General features: G+C 47.1%; 1 protein-coding gene across 6 annotated transcripts in view; it reads right to left on the reverse strand.

Annotated features, from left to right (window-relative positions):
• cntln (centlein, centrosomal protein) overlaps positions 1–14,317 on the reverse strand; it is a 56,847-nt gene that overhangs the window by 360 nt on the left and 42,170 nt on the right. The window contains exons 24-27 of one of the 6 annotated variants that reach the window (XR_011086849.1): positions 12,340–12,546; positions 11,021–11,095; positions 3,553–3,652; positions 941–1,088 (exon numbers count right to left, since the gene is read on the reverse strand). Coding sequence is in view for 4 of the 6 variants with exons in the window: in XM_068650717.1 (XP_068506818.1) it covers positions 3,350–3,486; positions 3,553–3,652; positions 11,021–11,095; positions 12,340–12,546 (519 nt within the window). In the remaining 2 variants the exon portion in view is untranslated. Of the gene's footprint in view, positions 1–130; positions 1,089–3,194; positions 3,487–3,552; positions 3,653–3,742; positions 4,291–11,020; positions 11,096–12,339; positions 12,547–14,317 lie in introns of those variants that run through there. The other 5 variants (XM_068650718.1, XM_068650717.1, XR_007481346.2 and 2 more) reach the window with 5 other exon arrangements.

Raw genomic sequence — 14,317 nt, forward strand, 5'->3', positions numbered from 1 at the left:
TGAGTTAAATGGGGTTGAAGAGAGAGAAGGGCGGGGGGACGACTTCCGGTGTGCCTCTGTCGCCGACTGATACCAATTAAAAAAAAAAAAACATGAATTTGTACATATGCATTTAATTCTCAGTCGTGTGACTTTTGACAATATATTGAATTATTTATACAGCAACGTTTGCGCAGTCTGTGTGTCCTGACTGAATACAGAGCATTTGCACTCGTGTGCTGGTTTTGAACGAGGCAGCCACGTCTAGTGTGCAAGCAGCGCCATCTTGTGGAAAATGAGAGACGGTGCAATAAAAAATAAATAAAAGACGCTCGTGAATGGTAGCTTCTTCCCAGCTGGAAATTTAATATTTTAGTGTTCAACTACATGGACACTTACTATTTAGTTTGAAAATTGTTAGAATCGTGATGATTTGGACTAGATAGTAATACTCAGAAGGCAGTGACATAAAAACAGCAATGTTTCACTCCACCAAGTGATTTGCTGCCATCTAGTGCTGAAAAAACAGCACAGCAAGAATGATGCAATTATACAAAACCAATGAAGCACAAATAAGTGCTTCAACGTGAGATTGCATTGAATTAAGCAAACAGGGAAGACGGGGCCTGAGGCCAAAAGAGAAAGGAAGGAGGCTAGAAAGTGTTAATAAAATAGACTGTCTCAATCATTAGCTAACTTTCAAATCCTTAATGACTCACTACAAAGCAGTAAAGGAATCAATGGCCGAAGATAATGATAAAGCGTCTTGATCACATAATATAAAACCATAATTGTATTGAATTGTCTGGGGAGATATCCATAAAATAGCGCATCAAATTAGAAAACTACTGAATCAAACCGAATGGTCGCAATATGCTTGAGTATATATCCAGCACTGCTTGTATTTTTAAAGCACAGTCCCGACTACAACATGGCCGCCCGTTCAAAGATGCTAATGTACCTGCATTCTGCTCTAATTGGTCCCAGTGATGCTGGCCTGCTCCACCTGTGCTCAGGGGTGACGGCGAGGTGGGCTTGGGGGCCTGCAGTGCAGCGCTGTCTACCAGGCGTTCACATTATGCATACAAACACGTCTTTGTTGTCGGCCACTGGAAGAGAGAGCAGAGCGAGAACAAGAATAAGAAAAAAATAAATAAGCAAGGGTGTGTGACTTGCTTGATTTGAGTAGTGAGATCACTAGAGGTGGGCTACTCTTTCGGGGGTGTTACAATGCTCCACACACTTCAGAGTCTTCAGATGGCATGAACTTGGAGAAAATTCACCAAGCTGGAGGATGCCAGAAAAACTAAAAGGTTGTCACCAAGTTCAACTTTGTAGGGCTAATATTAGTGCCGTATTGATAAGACTAGACGAGAGTTGAGACGTCTCAGAGAATTGCAATTGGCATGAAATATGTTTGGCTGCGGCATGCAGACACGATTGGCTAGACTTCGCTTTTGTAATAATGCCAAAATAAACAAATCTGTGTCATACTGCCACCAGGTGGTGGAAGACAGGCACACCAGAACGAGCAGCACAAAGGGCATGCGATGTGACAAAAATGCTTTTAATTCTTTTGAATTATGTCGTTGCCATCTGTTTTTGAGGTACAATATTAGGTTGCCCCCCCTCCATCAAACAAGGAGAACGTTCCGGTTTCACAATTAGTCGTTTGTAGAGGAGCCTCTCTGGTGACTGCTTCGCTGACACACTTGTCTCCGCTGCCAACGTCCCACTTTGATATGGGCCGCCGCAGACGTTTGGCACCCGCTTTGCAGATAACAAGCGAAGCCGGCCGGGACAAGCAGCCAAACGCGTTTTTGACACATGTATAATGCAGCGTGTTTACTCCTTTTGCATTGTAACCTCCATGCTAGCACCACAAGGGAACGCACAGGAAGGAAGTCTTATCATCTCGCCTTCTTCATAATATCCACTTTTTTCACCTTCCCGTCACCCTTTAAGCATGTCTGCGTTACTTAAATCCAGATTACAGAGGATATTAGAAATTTAGATGTTCTGAAAAACTTCCTGTTTGCTTTCTTTCACATTTACAGCATCTCGATTGGATAGTGTGCCGCCATCTTATTTCTTGTGTCCAGGCCGTCCTTTTATGGCAGCTCCCCGTGGACGGCCAGCTAAGCCTGGCCCCATGGTGGCCGTCTCTCTAAAGCCTCAGTCTGAGCTCCCGGGGAGGATGGGAAAAAATGCGAGCGAAGGAGCGCTTGACCCGCACGCTAATCCACCTCCTCTTACAGTTGCCGTCCTCGACATCACCTTCGAGACGAGCAACTTTGCTCGGAGACTAACACAAGCCTCGTGTGTCGATGTGACGGCACAAGGATTTTTTTTTTTAACGCTACACTTTTTGATGTTATTTTTTGGGGGGGTCTGGGGCAAATTAAAGATATTTCAAGGGGGACTTGACCTTGATGATCTCCTGCAGAGAGAGACCTTAGAAAGTTGGAAGTTAAAAAAAAAAAGAGACATGGGAATAAGAGGAGGGGAAATGACACAGAGTTGACTGTGCTGGAATGAATAAACAGGCAAGAGAGTCTGCATTTGGAAGAAGCGATCAAAGTCGCTCCCAGCGGACGCCTCGCTCTTAATGAGAGCAGAACAAGGAAAGACAAGTGGAAGACGAGGAGAATGAAACGTGGGGAAGAAAAGGAATGGCACACCATTCCGACACTGACAAAAAAAAAAAAAAAGACGTCTGGAGTGGGACATTCGTGTGTGTGTGTTCAAGATGGATTTAACGTCTTTACCGCGGGAGCATGAGAGGCAAGGCCAGGTTAATTAAACCCGAGGGGGTCGCAGCTAAAGGGGCTGAGGTGGAGGGGGGGTATTTGAATATGTCACTGAAATAGAATAGCACAAACATGTTGACTGCGCAAAAGGAAGGGGCACTAATTTGCGTGGCACTCTCCAAACCCAGCGGGCCGCCCCGTCGCTGCGAGTTATTAATGTTTGTCATTAGCGACGCTGGAGGACAGCGACAAAAGGAAGGGAGGCGGGGAAATTGGAGGGAAGGGGGGATACACACCAAAAAAAAAAAAAAAAGAAATTTATATGGGACAAATATTGACAATAGCTGGCTCGTGGGTATTGGAGTGGAGGAGATGCAAACTATGTTAATGAATGGTAATTAACCACCAGGGCTCGTCTCTCCTGGATCTTGGCTAAATTGGTCCCCGAGATGCAGCCCGAGACAGTCCTGGCCTAATCCTTTATTATAAAAAGATAAAGGAAAACGACATCATTAGCATATGCTAGAGAAGGGAGGAGGGTGGTGGCAGCGGCAGCGGTGAGGGGATTAAAAAGTGGATTTTTTTTTTTTTAATTCTTCAACGGAGGATTCTTTGCACGGTTAATTATACATAACATGAAGAGAGAGGGAGAGAGGCAAATGAAAAGGAGAGGAGGTGATTTGAAAAGAGAAGTGCGTGTGTGGTCTCCGGTGGAGGACGTCGGCCGGCTCAAGGACAGCGGAGAGCCGCGATGCACCTTAAACATGAAGAAGAGACGGAAAAGGTGTCAAGGATGGAAGATCTCCGGTGGGCGCCGCCTTACTTGTTTGTGATGTCGACAGGGAGGGGCCGCCGCCCACCAGGTGGCTGTCAATCATAAGCAGAGCAACTTGAAAGTGGCACTGGATAGTCACCCGGCCTAGCTGGAAAAAGTCATGGGCTGAGAAATTTGGAAGGGGAGCTAATTATGTAAATTAGGTCCACCAAATTGCTCACTCACAGATTTTCACAAATAGAAGACAACAGATTTCCTTTTTTTTTTTTTAAATACAAACAATTAAAAAAAATCCATTATTTAAGGAGATAATTCTTGGTCAACAAAATGACTTAAATCCCCCCACGACCATTTTACTTTTCTTCAAAGTGTCGATTTGGCATTTGTCGGGTCAAAGTCCTTAAAGTGCCAATTATAAAAAAAAAGAAAAGATTTTAAAAAATCAGCATTTGCCTCATCACGGCTGCTCCTTCTTGAGGAGTTTGGGGCGAAAAGGCGCTTCTGGAACACAGATGTTGAGGGGCTCATTACAAAAAGCTCGGCCCGCTGCGGGTCTGAGGCTCAGCCCGGTCGAGTTCCCACCGAGGCGGGCGGGCGGGCGGGGGTTGAGGGTGGAGGGGAGGTCGAAAAAGAAGAGGATGACAGTTTTCCCAGCCTCAGCCCGGAGAGTCAGGCTTTTTCGCTGACTGCGGCTGCTGCCGCCAGCGCGGCCAGCTCTTCTGTCAGCATTTTCCTCTCCTTCATCTTCACACGCAAAGCCTCCATTAGCTGGACGGCAGAAGGGATCTGCGAGGGGGGGGCACGGGGAAGTGTCAGGGTGACGGCAGAAGAAGGGGTGAGAGAGAAAAAGAAAAAAAACGTGAGTACCTCTTATCAGTTAAAATGTCATCACTGGGTTAGTGCAAGTCCAAAACGTCTTCTGCATTGAAATTAAGCCTACGATGACAACAAGCGATGTCCTAAAGTTCAAGACACTTGCTTGCTGAGGGGAGCTTCAAAACCACCTTCAGATCAATCGGCGCTGAGAAAAATCACCCAAAGAATCTTCCCGGCCTCGCTTGCCTTCATTAAAAGGTAGTAGGAGATGGCAACACAAGGCCGGGCAGTGTAACATCAAACACAGCACGGCTCCTCTGAGATCCGCCAGCGCCCAAAGGAACTGCTGAGACATCGACCCCTTTGCAGCCAACCCCCCCGATCCCCCCGGGGGGGAGGGCTTCGCTCTGGAGGTGCCGCAAAGACACACCCACACAAGGGTGCGCTGTTTCCTCATCAGCTAATTGCACTAACAAGACACAAACAAGACGAGGCGGCCGTGACACGCCAAGGCCTTGCCGGGACTGCAAGGTGAAGAGGAGGGAAAATTCCAAAGTATAATAAAATCCATTCTGGGACACTCAGATTTGGTCATTTTGTACAAAAATAATGGGAGGGAAAATAAAATAAAATAGTAAATTGCCGGCCATCATAAAGTATCTATTTTATGCCCAGGCAATAATTTGAACATTTTGTAATATCCTAAGAAATCAAATTTCATGAGGGCTTGTGGGGGTGGGACACATGCAAAGAATAGTAAAAATCTATCTCGAGTTCACGCCAATTAAAATGCATTGGGAAAACGAGTAGGGAAAAGAATATATTGTTGTTTTTGGGGGGGGAAGGACAAAAAAAAAAAAAACACTGATAAACATCTAATGTATACCTTTCTTTGCATACAGTGCTAATTTATTCAAAAACATCTCTCTCTCTCGAATGGTTTGCACACTCGATACCCCGAAGTCTAGTTTGGAGGTGCGCAGGGGTCCGCACCTGCTCTCCTGCATCCCCTGGGCCGCTCAAGGCAAAGGTGTTAGCGCTCGGCCGCTAATGTTATGCTACACTTGATTTAGCCGGGCCGCCCCCTGTCCCCTTCGGCGTAGCGCGAGAGATGGTGCTGGTGTGTCAAAAAAAAAAAAAAAAAAAAGGGGGCGCTAAGCAGGCCCGACGAGCTTGGCCCTGTCCCCTTTGGCAACAGGCAAATTGCTACAGCAGCATTAAGCCACGATAACTCACGGCCATTACTATTCAACAGGCCCCGCAGAGCAGACCTTTTGTCTCGCTGTGATTCCATGAACATGTTTTAGAAGTGAACTGACATGGAAAGCCAGTGACACTGACAACACTGCCGGCGTGTGTGTGCGTGTGTGAGGACAAGGACAGCGGCTCAGCAAGCAAAAGGTGTTTTCATGAGCCAATTAAATGACATTGCTATTCCGTAGCCCGAGGCGCACCTCGGGGTGGAGGAGTTTGCGGCACTCCAGTGGCCATTGTCTGCTTTTGGCGTTACACCAGCCAACTTCTTTCTTTTCTTCGCCGCTACAGATCCATCATTTCGACTTTTTTGTCTTCTCCCTCGGAACAGCTTAGCACGATTATATTCAAGGGCTCAATTTGGGAGACTGTGGCAGGCTGCTGAATGTGTAAAATGAGAACAGGGGAGGGAGGGAGGGAGGGAGCGAGGCGGGGAATGGTTTGGTGTAAAAAAAAAAAAAAAAAGATACTTTTAGAAAAATATATTGTAAGTTTAACGGACTAAAATGAGCTATAAAAAAAAAAGGGGGGTCGTGAACTTAAAGAAATAGTCCCGGCTACACTCCGATGTAGGCCACCATTCAAGGTGAGGCGAAAGGGGAGGGGCTTAAAAACAACAACAAAAAAAAAGCAACTCCTGCTGATCTTTGATCTTCTCACTTTTGTTTGAAAATCAAATGTATCAAACGGGGGAATAATAACAACAACAACAACAACATGGGTGATAAATAGATTAAAAAAAAGTCCAAGCACAAAGGCGTCGAAAAATCTTGCATTTGATTATCCCCGATAATGAATATGTCACATTTGCAGGTAAGAGAAGCGCCGGGGCGCAGCCGAGCCCATTCTCTCCTTGGTAATTACCTTCCCTTGCAGCCGCCCGGCCCAGCCGATCCCTCCTTTCTCCCCTCCGAGCCACGGGAGACTGATATGAAAGGGAATTGGACACTTGGGGCCACACGTGGAGTAATTAAAAAGCTCTCCTGCACTTGATACCTTGTTTGGAAACATCATTTTGGGTGTGCAACGTGCATTTGTTAGGGATGTGACCTAAATACGGGCCAGATTAAACACAGGGAAGCACCGGAGCTTTGTTTCAGGTTGCTCCGCTCATTAGGTGTGGAAAATGAGCTGATTGCGCCACCGGTTGGGTTTTAAATTTACAAAGGTGAGAGCCATACAAAGGAGATGTAACCCCTGGGTGGGATTTCGCAATCCGGAACACGCCGGCGACTTTGGCACGGCTCATTGGCACGAGAGAGGGTTAATGTGGCAAGAAGCGGCGAAAGGATCAACGAGAGGATTTGCACCCGTTGAGTAAAACGGCGGCAAATATGGAAAGCGGGTACAAAAAGTTGGTTAAAATGTCTGACTTGAAAAATCTCGCCAGACCTCGAACGCATTGGAAAGTTCAGCTCAGTGAACAGCTGAACAATTAACTATTATTGGAATAAATTTTTGGGATGCCACCATTTCTGCAAAGAGGTCAAGCGTGCTTGCTTCAAGTTGTTTGTCAGTGCCAGCTGAAGTTAATCACCAACACGGAAGGCGCGAGGCCATAAACTCCGATTTGTTTCTTACAAGTGCGTGGTAAAATTCCACAAAAGAACAATCGCTTGCAAATCCGCCATATCATGAGCGTTTTACGAAGACACGGAACGTTATTTCAATTTCCAATCGTTTACTACGCTGCCTTTTGCTATCTACTCACAGAGAGCGTTTAATGGCACATAAAAAGACACTTCTATCAAAAGACACTTTAACAAGCCAAATAACTCCATCTGGGTTTGAGGGTGGGGCGGAAGAAAAAAAATAAACGTCCTCTCGGGAGAGTCGCTGCCACAGTGTTGTGACATATTTACCGTAACAAAGCCACGGGCTCCAGTCCCCGCCGCACGCATCCAAACACACCCCAAAAAGATTTAATTAGTCCAATAATGAAATGAAGCTTAATTAGAGTCACTTTCCTTGGGAGAGGCGCTTCGACTCGGAGCTGGTTCCTTGTCATTACCGAGCCCGTAATGAGCCACAGAACACGACGCGGCGCATCATAACAATAAAAGTTTCCTTTCATTCTTTGATATGTTTAGCGCAGAGGAATAATGATGTAAGCGTCTGTGGCAGCACAAATTAAGTGTATTATTTAGCAGCGGTGAGCGATAGCGCCCCCCCTCCCTCGTCCTCTCAAAGTTCAATAAACCGAAAGGAGTTATGTCAGCCCCGTAGCCAATCCATAAAGGCCTTTGACGTTTTACGGCCAGGCCCCTTCCAGATTGGTCCGGCTTGTCTCTACACGGCCGGGCTAATGTTCACCTGCTTGTTATGGTTCCGAGGCTGATAAGAAGCGATGCGGGGAGGTCTCCCCCGGGTGTGATTGGCGAGTAAATATTAGCGGGCCCTCGGCGTCGCCCGGCGCCAGTAAACCACTGTCCTCTCATAAAGAAATCAACAGAGCCAATGACTTTTTAAATGTTAATATACTGTCATGAGGCTGGAGGCCCGAGCGCGCGTTGTGAAATGAGTCTGAAAAATGATCTGGAGGGACCGCCAGCGAGCATGTGTGTGTGTTTGGGTGCACGCATTTCTCCGTTTCATTATTGGCCGGCAGCAGAAGCCAGTCATTTCCCTGTCTTCATAAAGACTTGGCCCATTAAAATCTACCTCTATTCAATAATTAGGACTCCACAAATAAACCAAAGGCAATTAAATCAATGCTTCCCTGGGCCGGCGCCCGGACCCCGTGGCCCACGTGGACACTCCATCTTCACCGCTGGCGTTATTCATGGCGGGCTGCGGTGGAGCCGTACAGCACCCCCCCCGGCCTGCTCATGGTTATTAGATAGCGCCGTCCCTCGATTGCGGCAGCCGCTAGCGGTGGCTCTCCGATGACCGGCCCGGGTTTTGATTCCGTCGGAAGCGAGCGATTTGGGAAAACTCAACTTTTCAATGTCAAGTGTCAAAGTGGATGGCAGTTTTAGAAAAGGCCGCGGTTTTCAGGGATTCCATCTCATCTCTGGAAAAAAATCCATTTTCTATTTCCTGCCACGCTACATTCAAATTTACAAAAGGAGACGAAATTTGATTTGGCTGTGATGCTACTCTTTTTTTTTTTCCCCACAAAGACAACACGCCACATGTCTAGTTGCCCGTTTGCTGCTCTTGTTATGTTGACATGTGGCTGAACATGACAGGCATGGAGAGGAATGGCCCTCACTGACACACACACACACACACACACACACACACACACACACACTGAGTGAGTGATGGCTCCGCTATTGACAGGGCCACTGAGATAATAAAGCGCTGTCCCACTGGCAGCTCTATTAGACTCTGTCAGTGACAAGAAGAGGCTGCGCCGGCCGACGGACGGACGGACGCAGTCCTCATCTCGTGTCGCTGACAAGCCAGCCAGTTAAGGACACTCGTCTTCTCCTCCTCATCCGTCTATTTCGGTCTTCCTCGGTGTCTTCTTCTTTTGCCCGTCGGTGGCATGATATCACCATTAGGGCAGAGTGCTGGCAGAGTGCTATTAGTGTCACGGGCAGGGTGACAGGCGGGGCCAGTCGGCTTCACAGATGTTCTGCTCGCTGAGCTTTTCATAAGCAATGACAGGGAGGAGAAGAAGACATGCTTTTTTTTTTTTTTTTTTTTTTTGTGTTTCACCAGCAGGTTATTATCACTGCTTGCTCTGCTTGGGCAGGGGACAAAACAACGAGTAAGGGACGAACAAATATCTTAATCAGGCTAATTTTGAGCATTTTCCCTCCCTTTTGATCATTATAATGTGGTTATCAAAGAGTGATCATATTTTTTTTTCTGTCTAATCTGCTAAAAAAATTAAAAAAACGAATTATTGGGGCGGTTATAAATCTTGGCTCAATATTTCTGACTGCTGTAGTGACTCCCAAAAAACACAAAAAGGCAAATGTGCCGTTGAACTGCAAAAAAATCTCCTCGCCAAAAACAAGATGAGTGGAACATGCCAGATCAAGATGAGGGCAGAAAACTCTCCAAATAAATAAATAAATGAGTTAAAAAAAAGAGAAAAGAACAAGATGGACTTGAAAGAAGATGGAAAAAGTCTGCTGGAAAGAGCGATGAGGAGGGGGGGGGGTTGACTGCAAGGGTCCCGGCGGTCCCCATAGGGACCCGGGGGCAAGTCTCAGGCTTGTCATACTCGGCTCTTCTCTTCCTCCTCCGCCCCTCCCACCCCCCCATCACCCCTGTTCTGCCCACGGAAAACGTCGATAGCAGGCTGCCGGTGCCGAGGTCTCTAGTGAACACTAGCTCATTCTCCCGGCATCGACAGGCCCGCCAAATCAATATTTAGTTCCCCACTAACAAGCTGCCTCGGGGTCTGAGCCAGAGAGAGAACGAGCGAGAAAGAGAGCGAGAGAGAAATGTGGGACAGGCCAGGATGGCAGAGACAGACAGAGAACAGGGACTGAAAGCTGTCCAGCTAGAAGGGAAAAACACAGATTCAAGTCGAGCGTCAAGTGTGTGTGTGTGTGTGTGTGGGAGGGGGAGAGGAAGGTGGAAAGGTCAGAGGAAGATCTGGGGAACAAGAGAACGGTGCCTGGTGTGTGTCGTGGTGCGGAGGCGACGCATGAGTGCCTGCGGCAGCCTCTGACAAGAACACAGACGAGATACACACACACACATGCGCCTGCACACACACACACGCAGAGCAACACTCAATCACACACGTATCACAGCGAGCAGACGTTGACAGCTCTCCAGTAAAAGCTCCTGCAGAGCGCTCGCAGATGAGTGGCCCGACTTGCTTTCTTTTTTTTTACTGGGGAAGATACAAGTCTGCCTCTCAGGTCCATGTCCACACAAGTGCGAGGATATTGTTCAATTATTTTGTTTTGTTAGGATTATTTATTTTTTTATTTGGTGAAAAGGTGCGAGTGTCAAATGCATGCCACAGGCAAGAGGTGGCGCTGTGAGTCCTCAGAGTGAGGCGTGGGTAACTTTTGCAACCTGGGATGCCATCAGATCTCAAATATTGAGACCTTTTGACCCTTCAGGGCCACCATACTTCTTGGCTATGTGTGGGACTGGAAATGTAAGCGAAAACAAGTTGACAGGCCGCATTATGTTTTTTGTTGACTAGTCACAAATGTTTTTTTTTTCTGTGTAATCAGCAGCTATTTTCTGAGAAAAACTCACCTATTTGCATTTTTTTATTATTATTATTATTTTTTTATATTATTATTATGTTTGTTTTTTATGCTATTGCAGGATGCTTTCTATATATAAATTACATTTCATGTGATTTTTTTTTGTTATTGCAAAAAAATTTGCCAACAAAGCACAGGCACAATTTTTAGTAATTTATCTAAACTGGCAAAGCGTGTAAATTTCTAATCAATAAATTGTTAAAAATATCAATATCTAGTCAATTTAAAGAAACAGCAGATAAATTGATAGCACCAACCTTCTGCTGGAGGATGTGGTTGACATTGTCCAGCCATGCCTGATCTTTGGAATCTTCTGAAAGGCTCTCTGTCCCCTGAAAGACGGAGATAATATTTGCCATCAGTGACAGAAATAGCAAAGCCCAAAACCAACGTTGATTTCTCCAGAGAGAACGGGCCACTATTTATCCAAACACAGACGGGTCCGAGTGCTCCGAGGTCCGGACCTTGACGACTCTCCCCGGAGACTCGGCGGACGCCAGCGAATGTTTACATGCTTTTCGTGTCAAACGAGCCCTAAGAGCGGCTAGCCTTGTAGCGGCTAATGAACTCAGTGAAGAGTGACTGCTCGCCGCACGACTCGGTCTCCTGGCTTCGGACCAGGTGGTACCGTTTGAAATGAAGCGACAAGACCGCTAGTGTCTCAGTGCGACAAGGCCAAACAGGGGAGAAAGCGTGCGGCTGTGCCTACCTAGCTAAGCAAACACTCGCAAATCCTGGAAAGCCCGACCCGACGTTCGCATACAAACTTTATGTGGACTGAACGATGATATAGGACTCACTGTTGAGCATGGGTGTCAAAGTCAAGGCCCGGGGGACGGATACGGTCCACCACATTATTTTATGTGGCCCGCAAAGACAAAATCAAACTCATGGCATCTGATGGCGCCATCCATCTCCATCCAACGGGCCAGCTTAGATGTGTGAAGACCAATTAATATTACCGAAAATTTTCCCTGAGTCAAACTGCTCCAGGAAAAGATCAACGAGGCGGAAATAGCAAACAAAATGGCTTTTGGAGAAGAAGCAAGCTGGACATTACGAGCATCTGCTCCTTTCACCGAGAACGTAAACGCAGTGCTTCGACGCGAAAAGTTCCTGCAATCATCTAATCCATCCCCTACTGGTGACCACATCAATGTGGAGACTGGAGAAGCTGTCAAGAAAGCAGTGGTGAGGAAATGAGAGGAATTTGGACCCGTGGAGCTTTCAGTCGTGATGAGTGGGACATTTACTTCTCCTTGGTGGAGCTGAGCTGCAAGGGAATGAAATTGGTTTCAAGTGTGAGTGAGTGAGTGAGGGCAGGGCGAGCGCAGTCTCATCTCCCGTTAGGAGGAGACGAGGACGACGTCTCACGGGACTTGAGGTTGATTGCAACACGGATGTGCTAATTGACGACCCTGTGAGATCTATAGCGGCGAGAAGAAGAGTTGGGTTTCATTTGTGCTTTCTGTTCAAACAAGCAACTATCCAAGTCCAGGACGGAAATGTGCACCACTCTTGTGCGATTATATACTTGGAAGAAAAAGTTTGGACGCCCGACCCCGTCGTCCCTCACCTGCTCCGAGTCCATGATGTCGGCCAGATCGTTCTCGGACATATTGAGGATGGAGGCGGCGACGGACTTGGCTTTGATCATGGATTTGGCTGATGGGCCGCCTTTGGCCGCAACAGCGCCGGCCGGCCTCAGCCTCAGCCTCCTCCTCCTCTTCATCAGCTGCCGTTTGACCTCGTGCACGTCGAGCAGCGTTTCGCCGGCCAGGGCCTGCGGGGAGGAATAGGAGCGAAGAGAGAACATGACGAAACGGAGAAGAAGAGCGAGCGACGGCCGTGCCCCGGCAGATGAATAAATGAAATTGATCAAGCATGCGCCAGAGCGGCGGCTTAGTACATTATGGAGGACTATCGAGTTTGGCGTGCTCAGATTCTCTCCGGTTTTCGCCGCGCGCTCCCTTGAAGGAACGCCGTCCCGAGGGTGCCTTGCCTTGTCGATTGAAAAGCTGCGGGAACGAGCCTTTGATATGGAATGCACCTCGAGTTTTGGCTAAAATCTCCACAGACAGGGAATCATTCATCAGAGGCAGAACAGGCGGGTGGGGGAGGGGCGGGTGCTCGTGAAAGATACAGCCATTCATTTATTTATTTGCTTTCTGAAGGTCTCGCGGCACAACAGGGCAGCATAACACGCTTAATAATTAAGCTTGCGAGGGGCCGCGTGAAAATGGTGCCCGGGTGGACGGACGGACGAGCGAGGCGAGGCGAGCCGAGGCCCGGGATGGCCCGGCTGCCGGGGCGCTAAACGGGAGCGTGTACGCTAAATACGGAGAGACAATTAAATGTTAAAACTGCCACTGTACACGAGCAAGTCAATAAAGCAAACTCCCCTTTGCTTCATTTTCAGCTTATTGATCGAGGCAATAATCTTCCGTATCATTCCCCTGCAAGCCTGCCGAAAAGCTGACCTTGGAATAGAAGAGGCGGGAGCGAGGGATGGCTCCCGCTCTCATTGCGCGCAAACAAATAAACAAAAAGAAGTGTACAACTTGCTCTCGGAGCGGAGCGAGGGACGGGTGATGAAGCGCGGCAACATCTATTGCTCTCGTAGTTGCACACCGGTGACGTTAATAAAGCTGTAGTGAAGTTACGTTTGGTTTGTGAGCGAGAATAAAAAAAAAAAAAAAAAAAAAGGATGTAAACATCAAGCAGAGTTGGGATGGAATTGAAATGTTTAGAAACAAAGAGCATACTGATTGAAGAAAAAAAAAGTGGTCTCTTAAATTACAATTTTGGCCTGGTCTATCTTCAAGTTGCTAGCATGAAAGGTGAAAGGTCAAACATTGTCCGGAGGTATGGCCCGGGGAACATTTGAGACAAGTATTTTATATATTTAAAAAAAAAAATAAAAAATGTTGAAAGACAAACTTTTTTCCCCCCAAATTACAAAAATTGAATGTTACATCACAAATAATAATTGAAACCGGATTAACTCCTCAATCCTACTTGACAATGTAAACGCAAACCAGTTCATAATCTATTTTCCACGCCAGCGACAGCTAGCCTAAAAACCAAAACCCCCAAACAAGCATCCAAGAAGAAATCCCGCTCGACCTTCCGTCACTAGCACAACGCGGCTAATTCATAACCCGTCGTCCGTTTGATCTGATAAACGTCCGCCGCCGCTCGAGCTGGTTTTGGCGATAAAGGCTCCCGTTTGCCCTGGAGGAATACACAGCTCATTACCTAACAGCCACACATCCCCGTCTTTTATTTACCGCCTAATAGATATTCACTGTCACCAGTCGAGGGTTACATTTAATTGACCTAAACCCTGCTTGTGGAATAATCCGGAAAGGGGATTAGGAAGGGAATTCATCAGACGTTCCGATCTACGGGAGGAACGGCTCAACGCACACACACTAGACACGTGTGTGTAGCGCGTACTTAAGTTGAGAACTCTTAACCGGGCTAGCAGCACAATTGCCGTAGCCAGAGGGCCAATTTAGACGAGGCGAGGATTAAGGCATAGCGATGGGGAT

The sequence above is a fragment of the Syngnathus scovelli genome, chromosome 5 (genome assembly GCF_024217435.2).
Source record: "Syngnathus scovelli strain Florida chromosome 5, RoL_Ssco_1.2, whole genome shotgun sequence".
In the NCBI taxonomy this organism is placed as follows: Eukaryota; Metazoa; Chordata; class Actinopteri; order Syngnathiformes; family Syngnathidae; genus Syngnathus; species Syngnathus scovelli.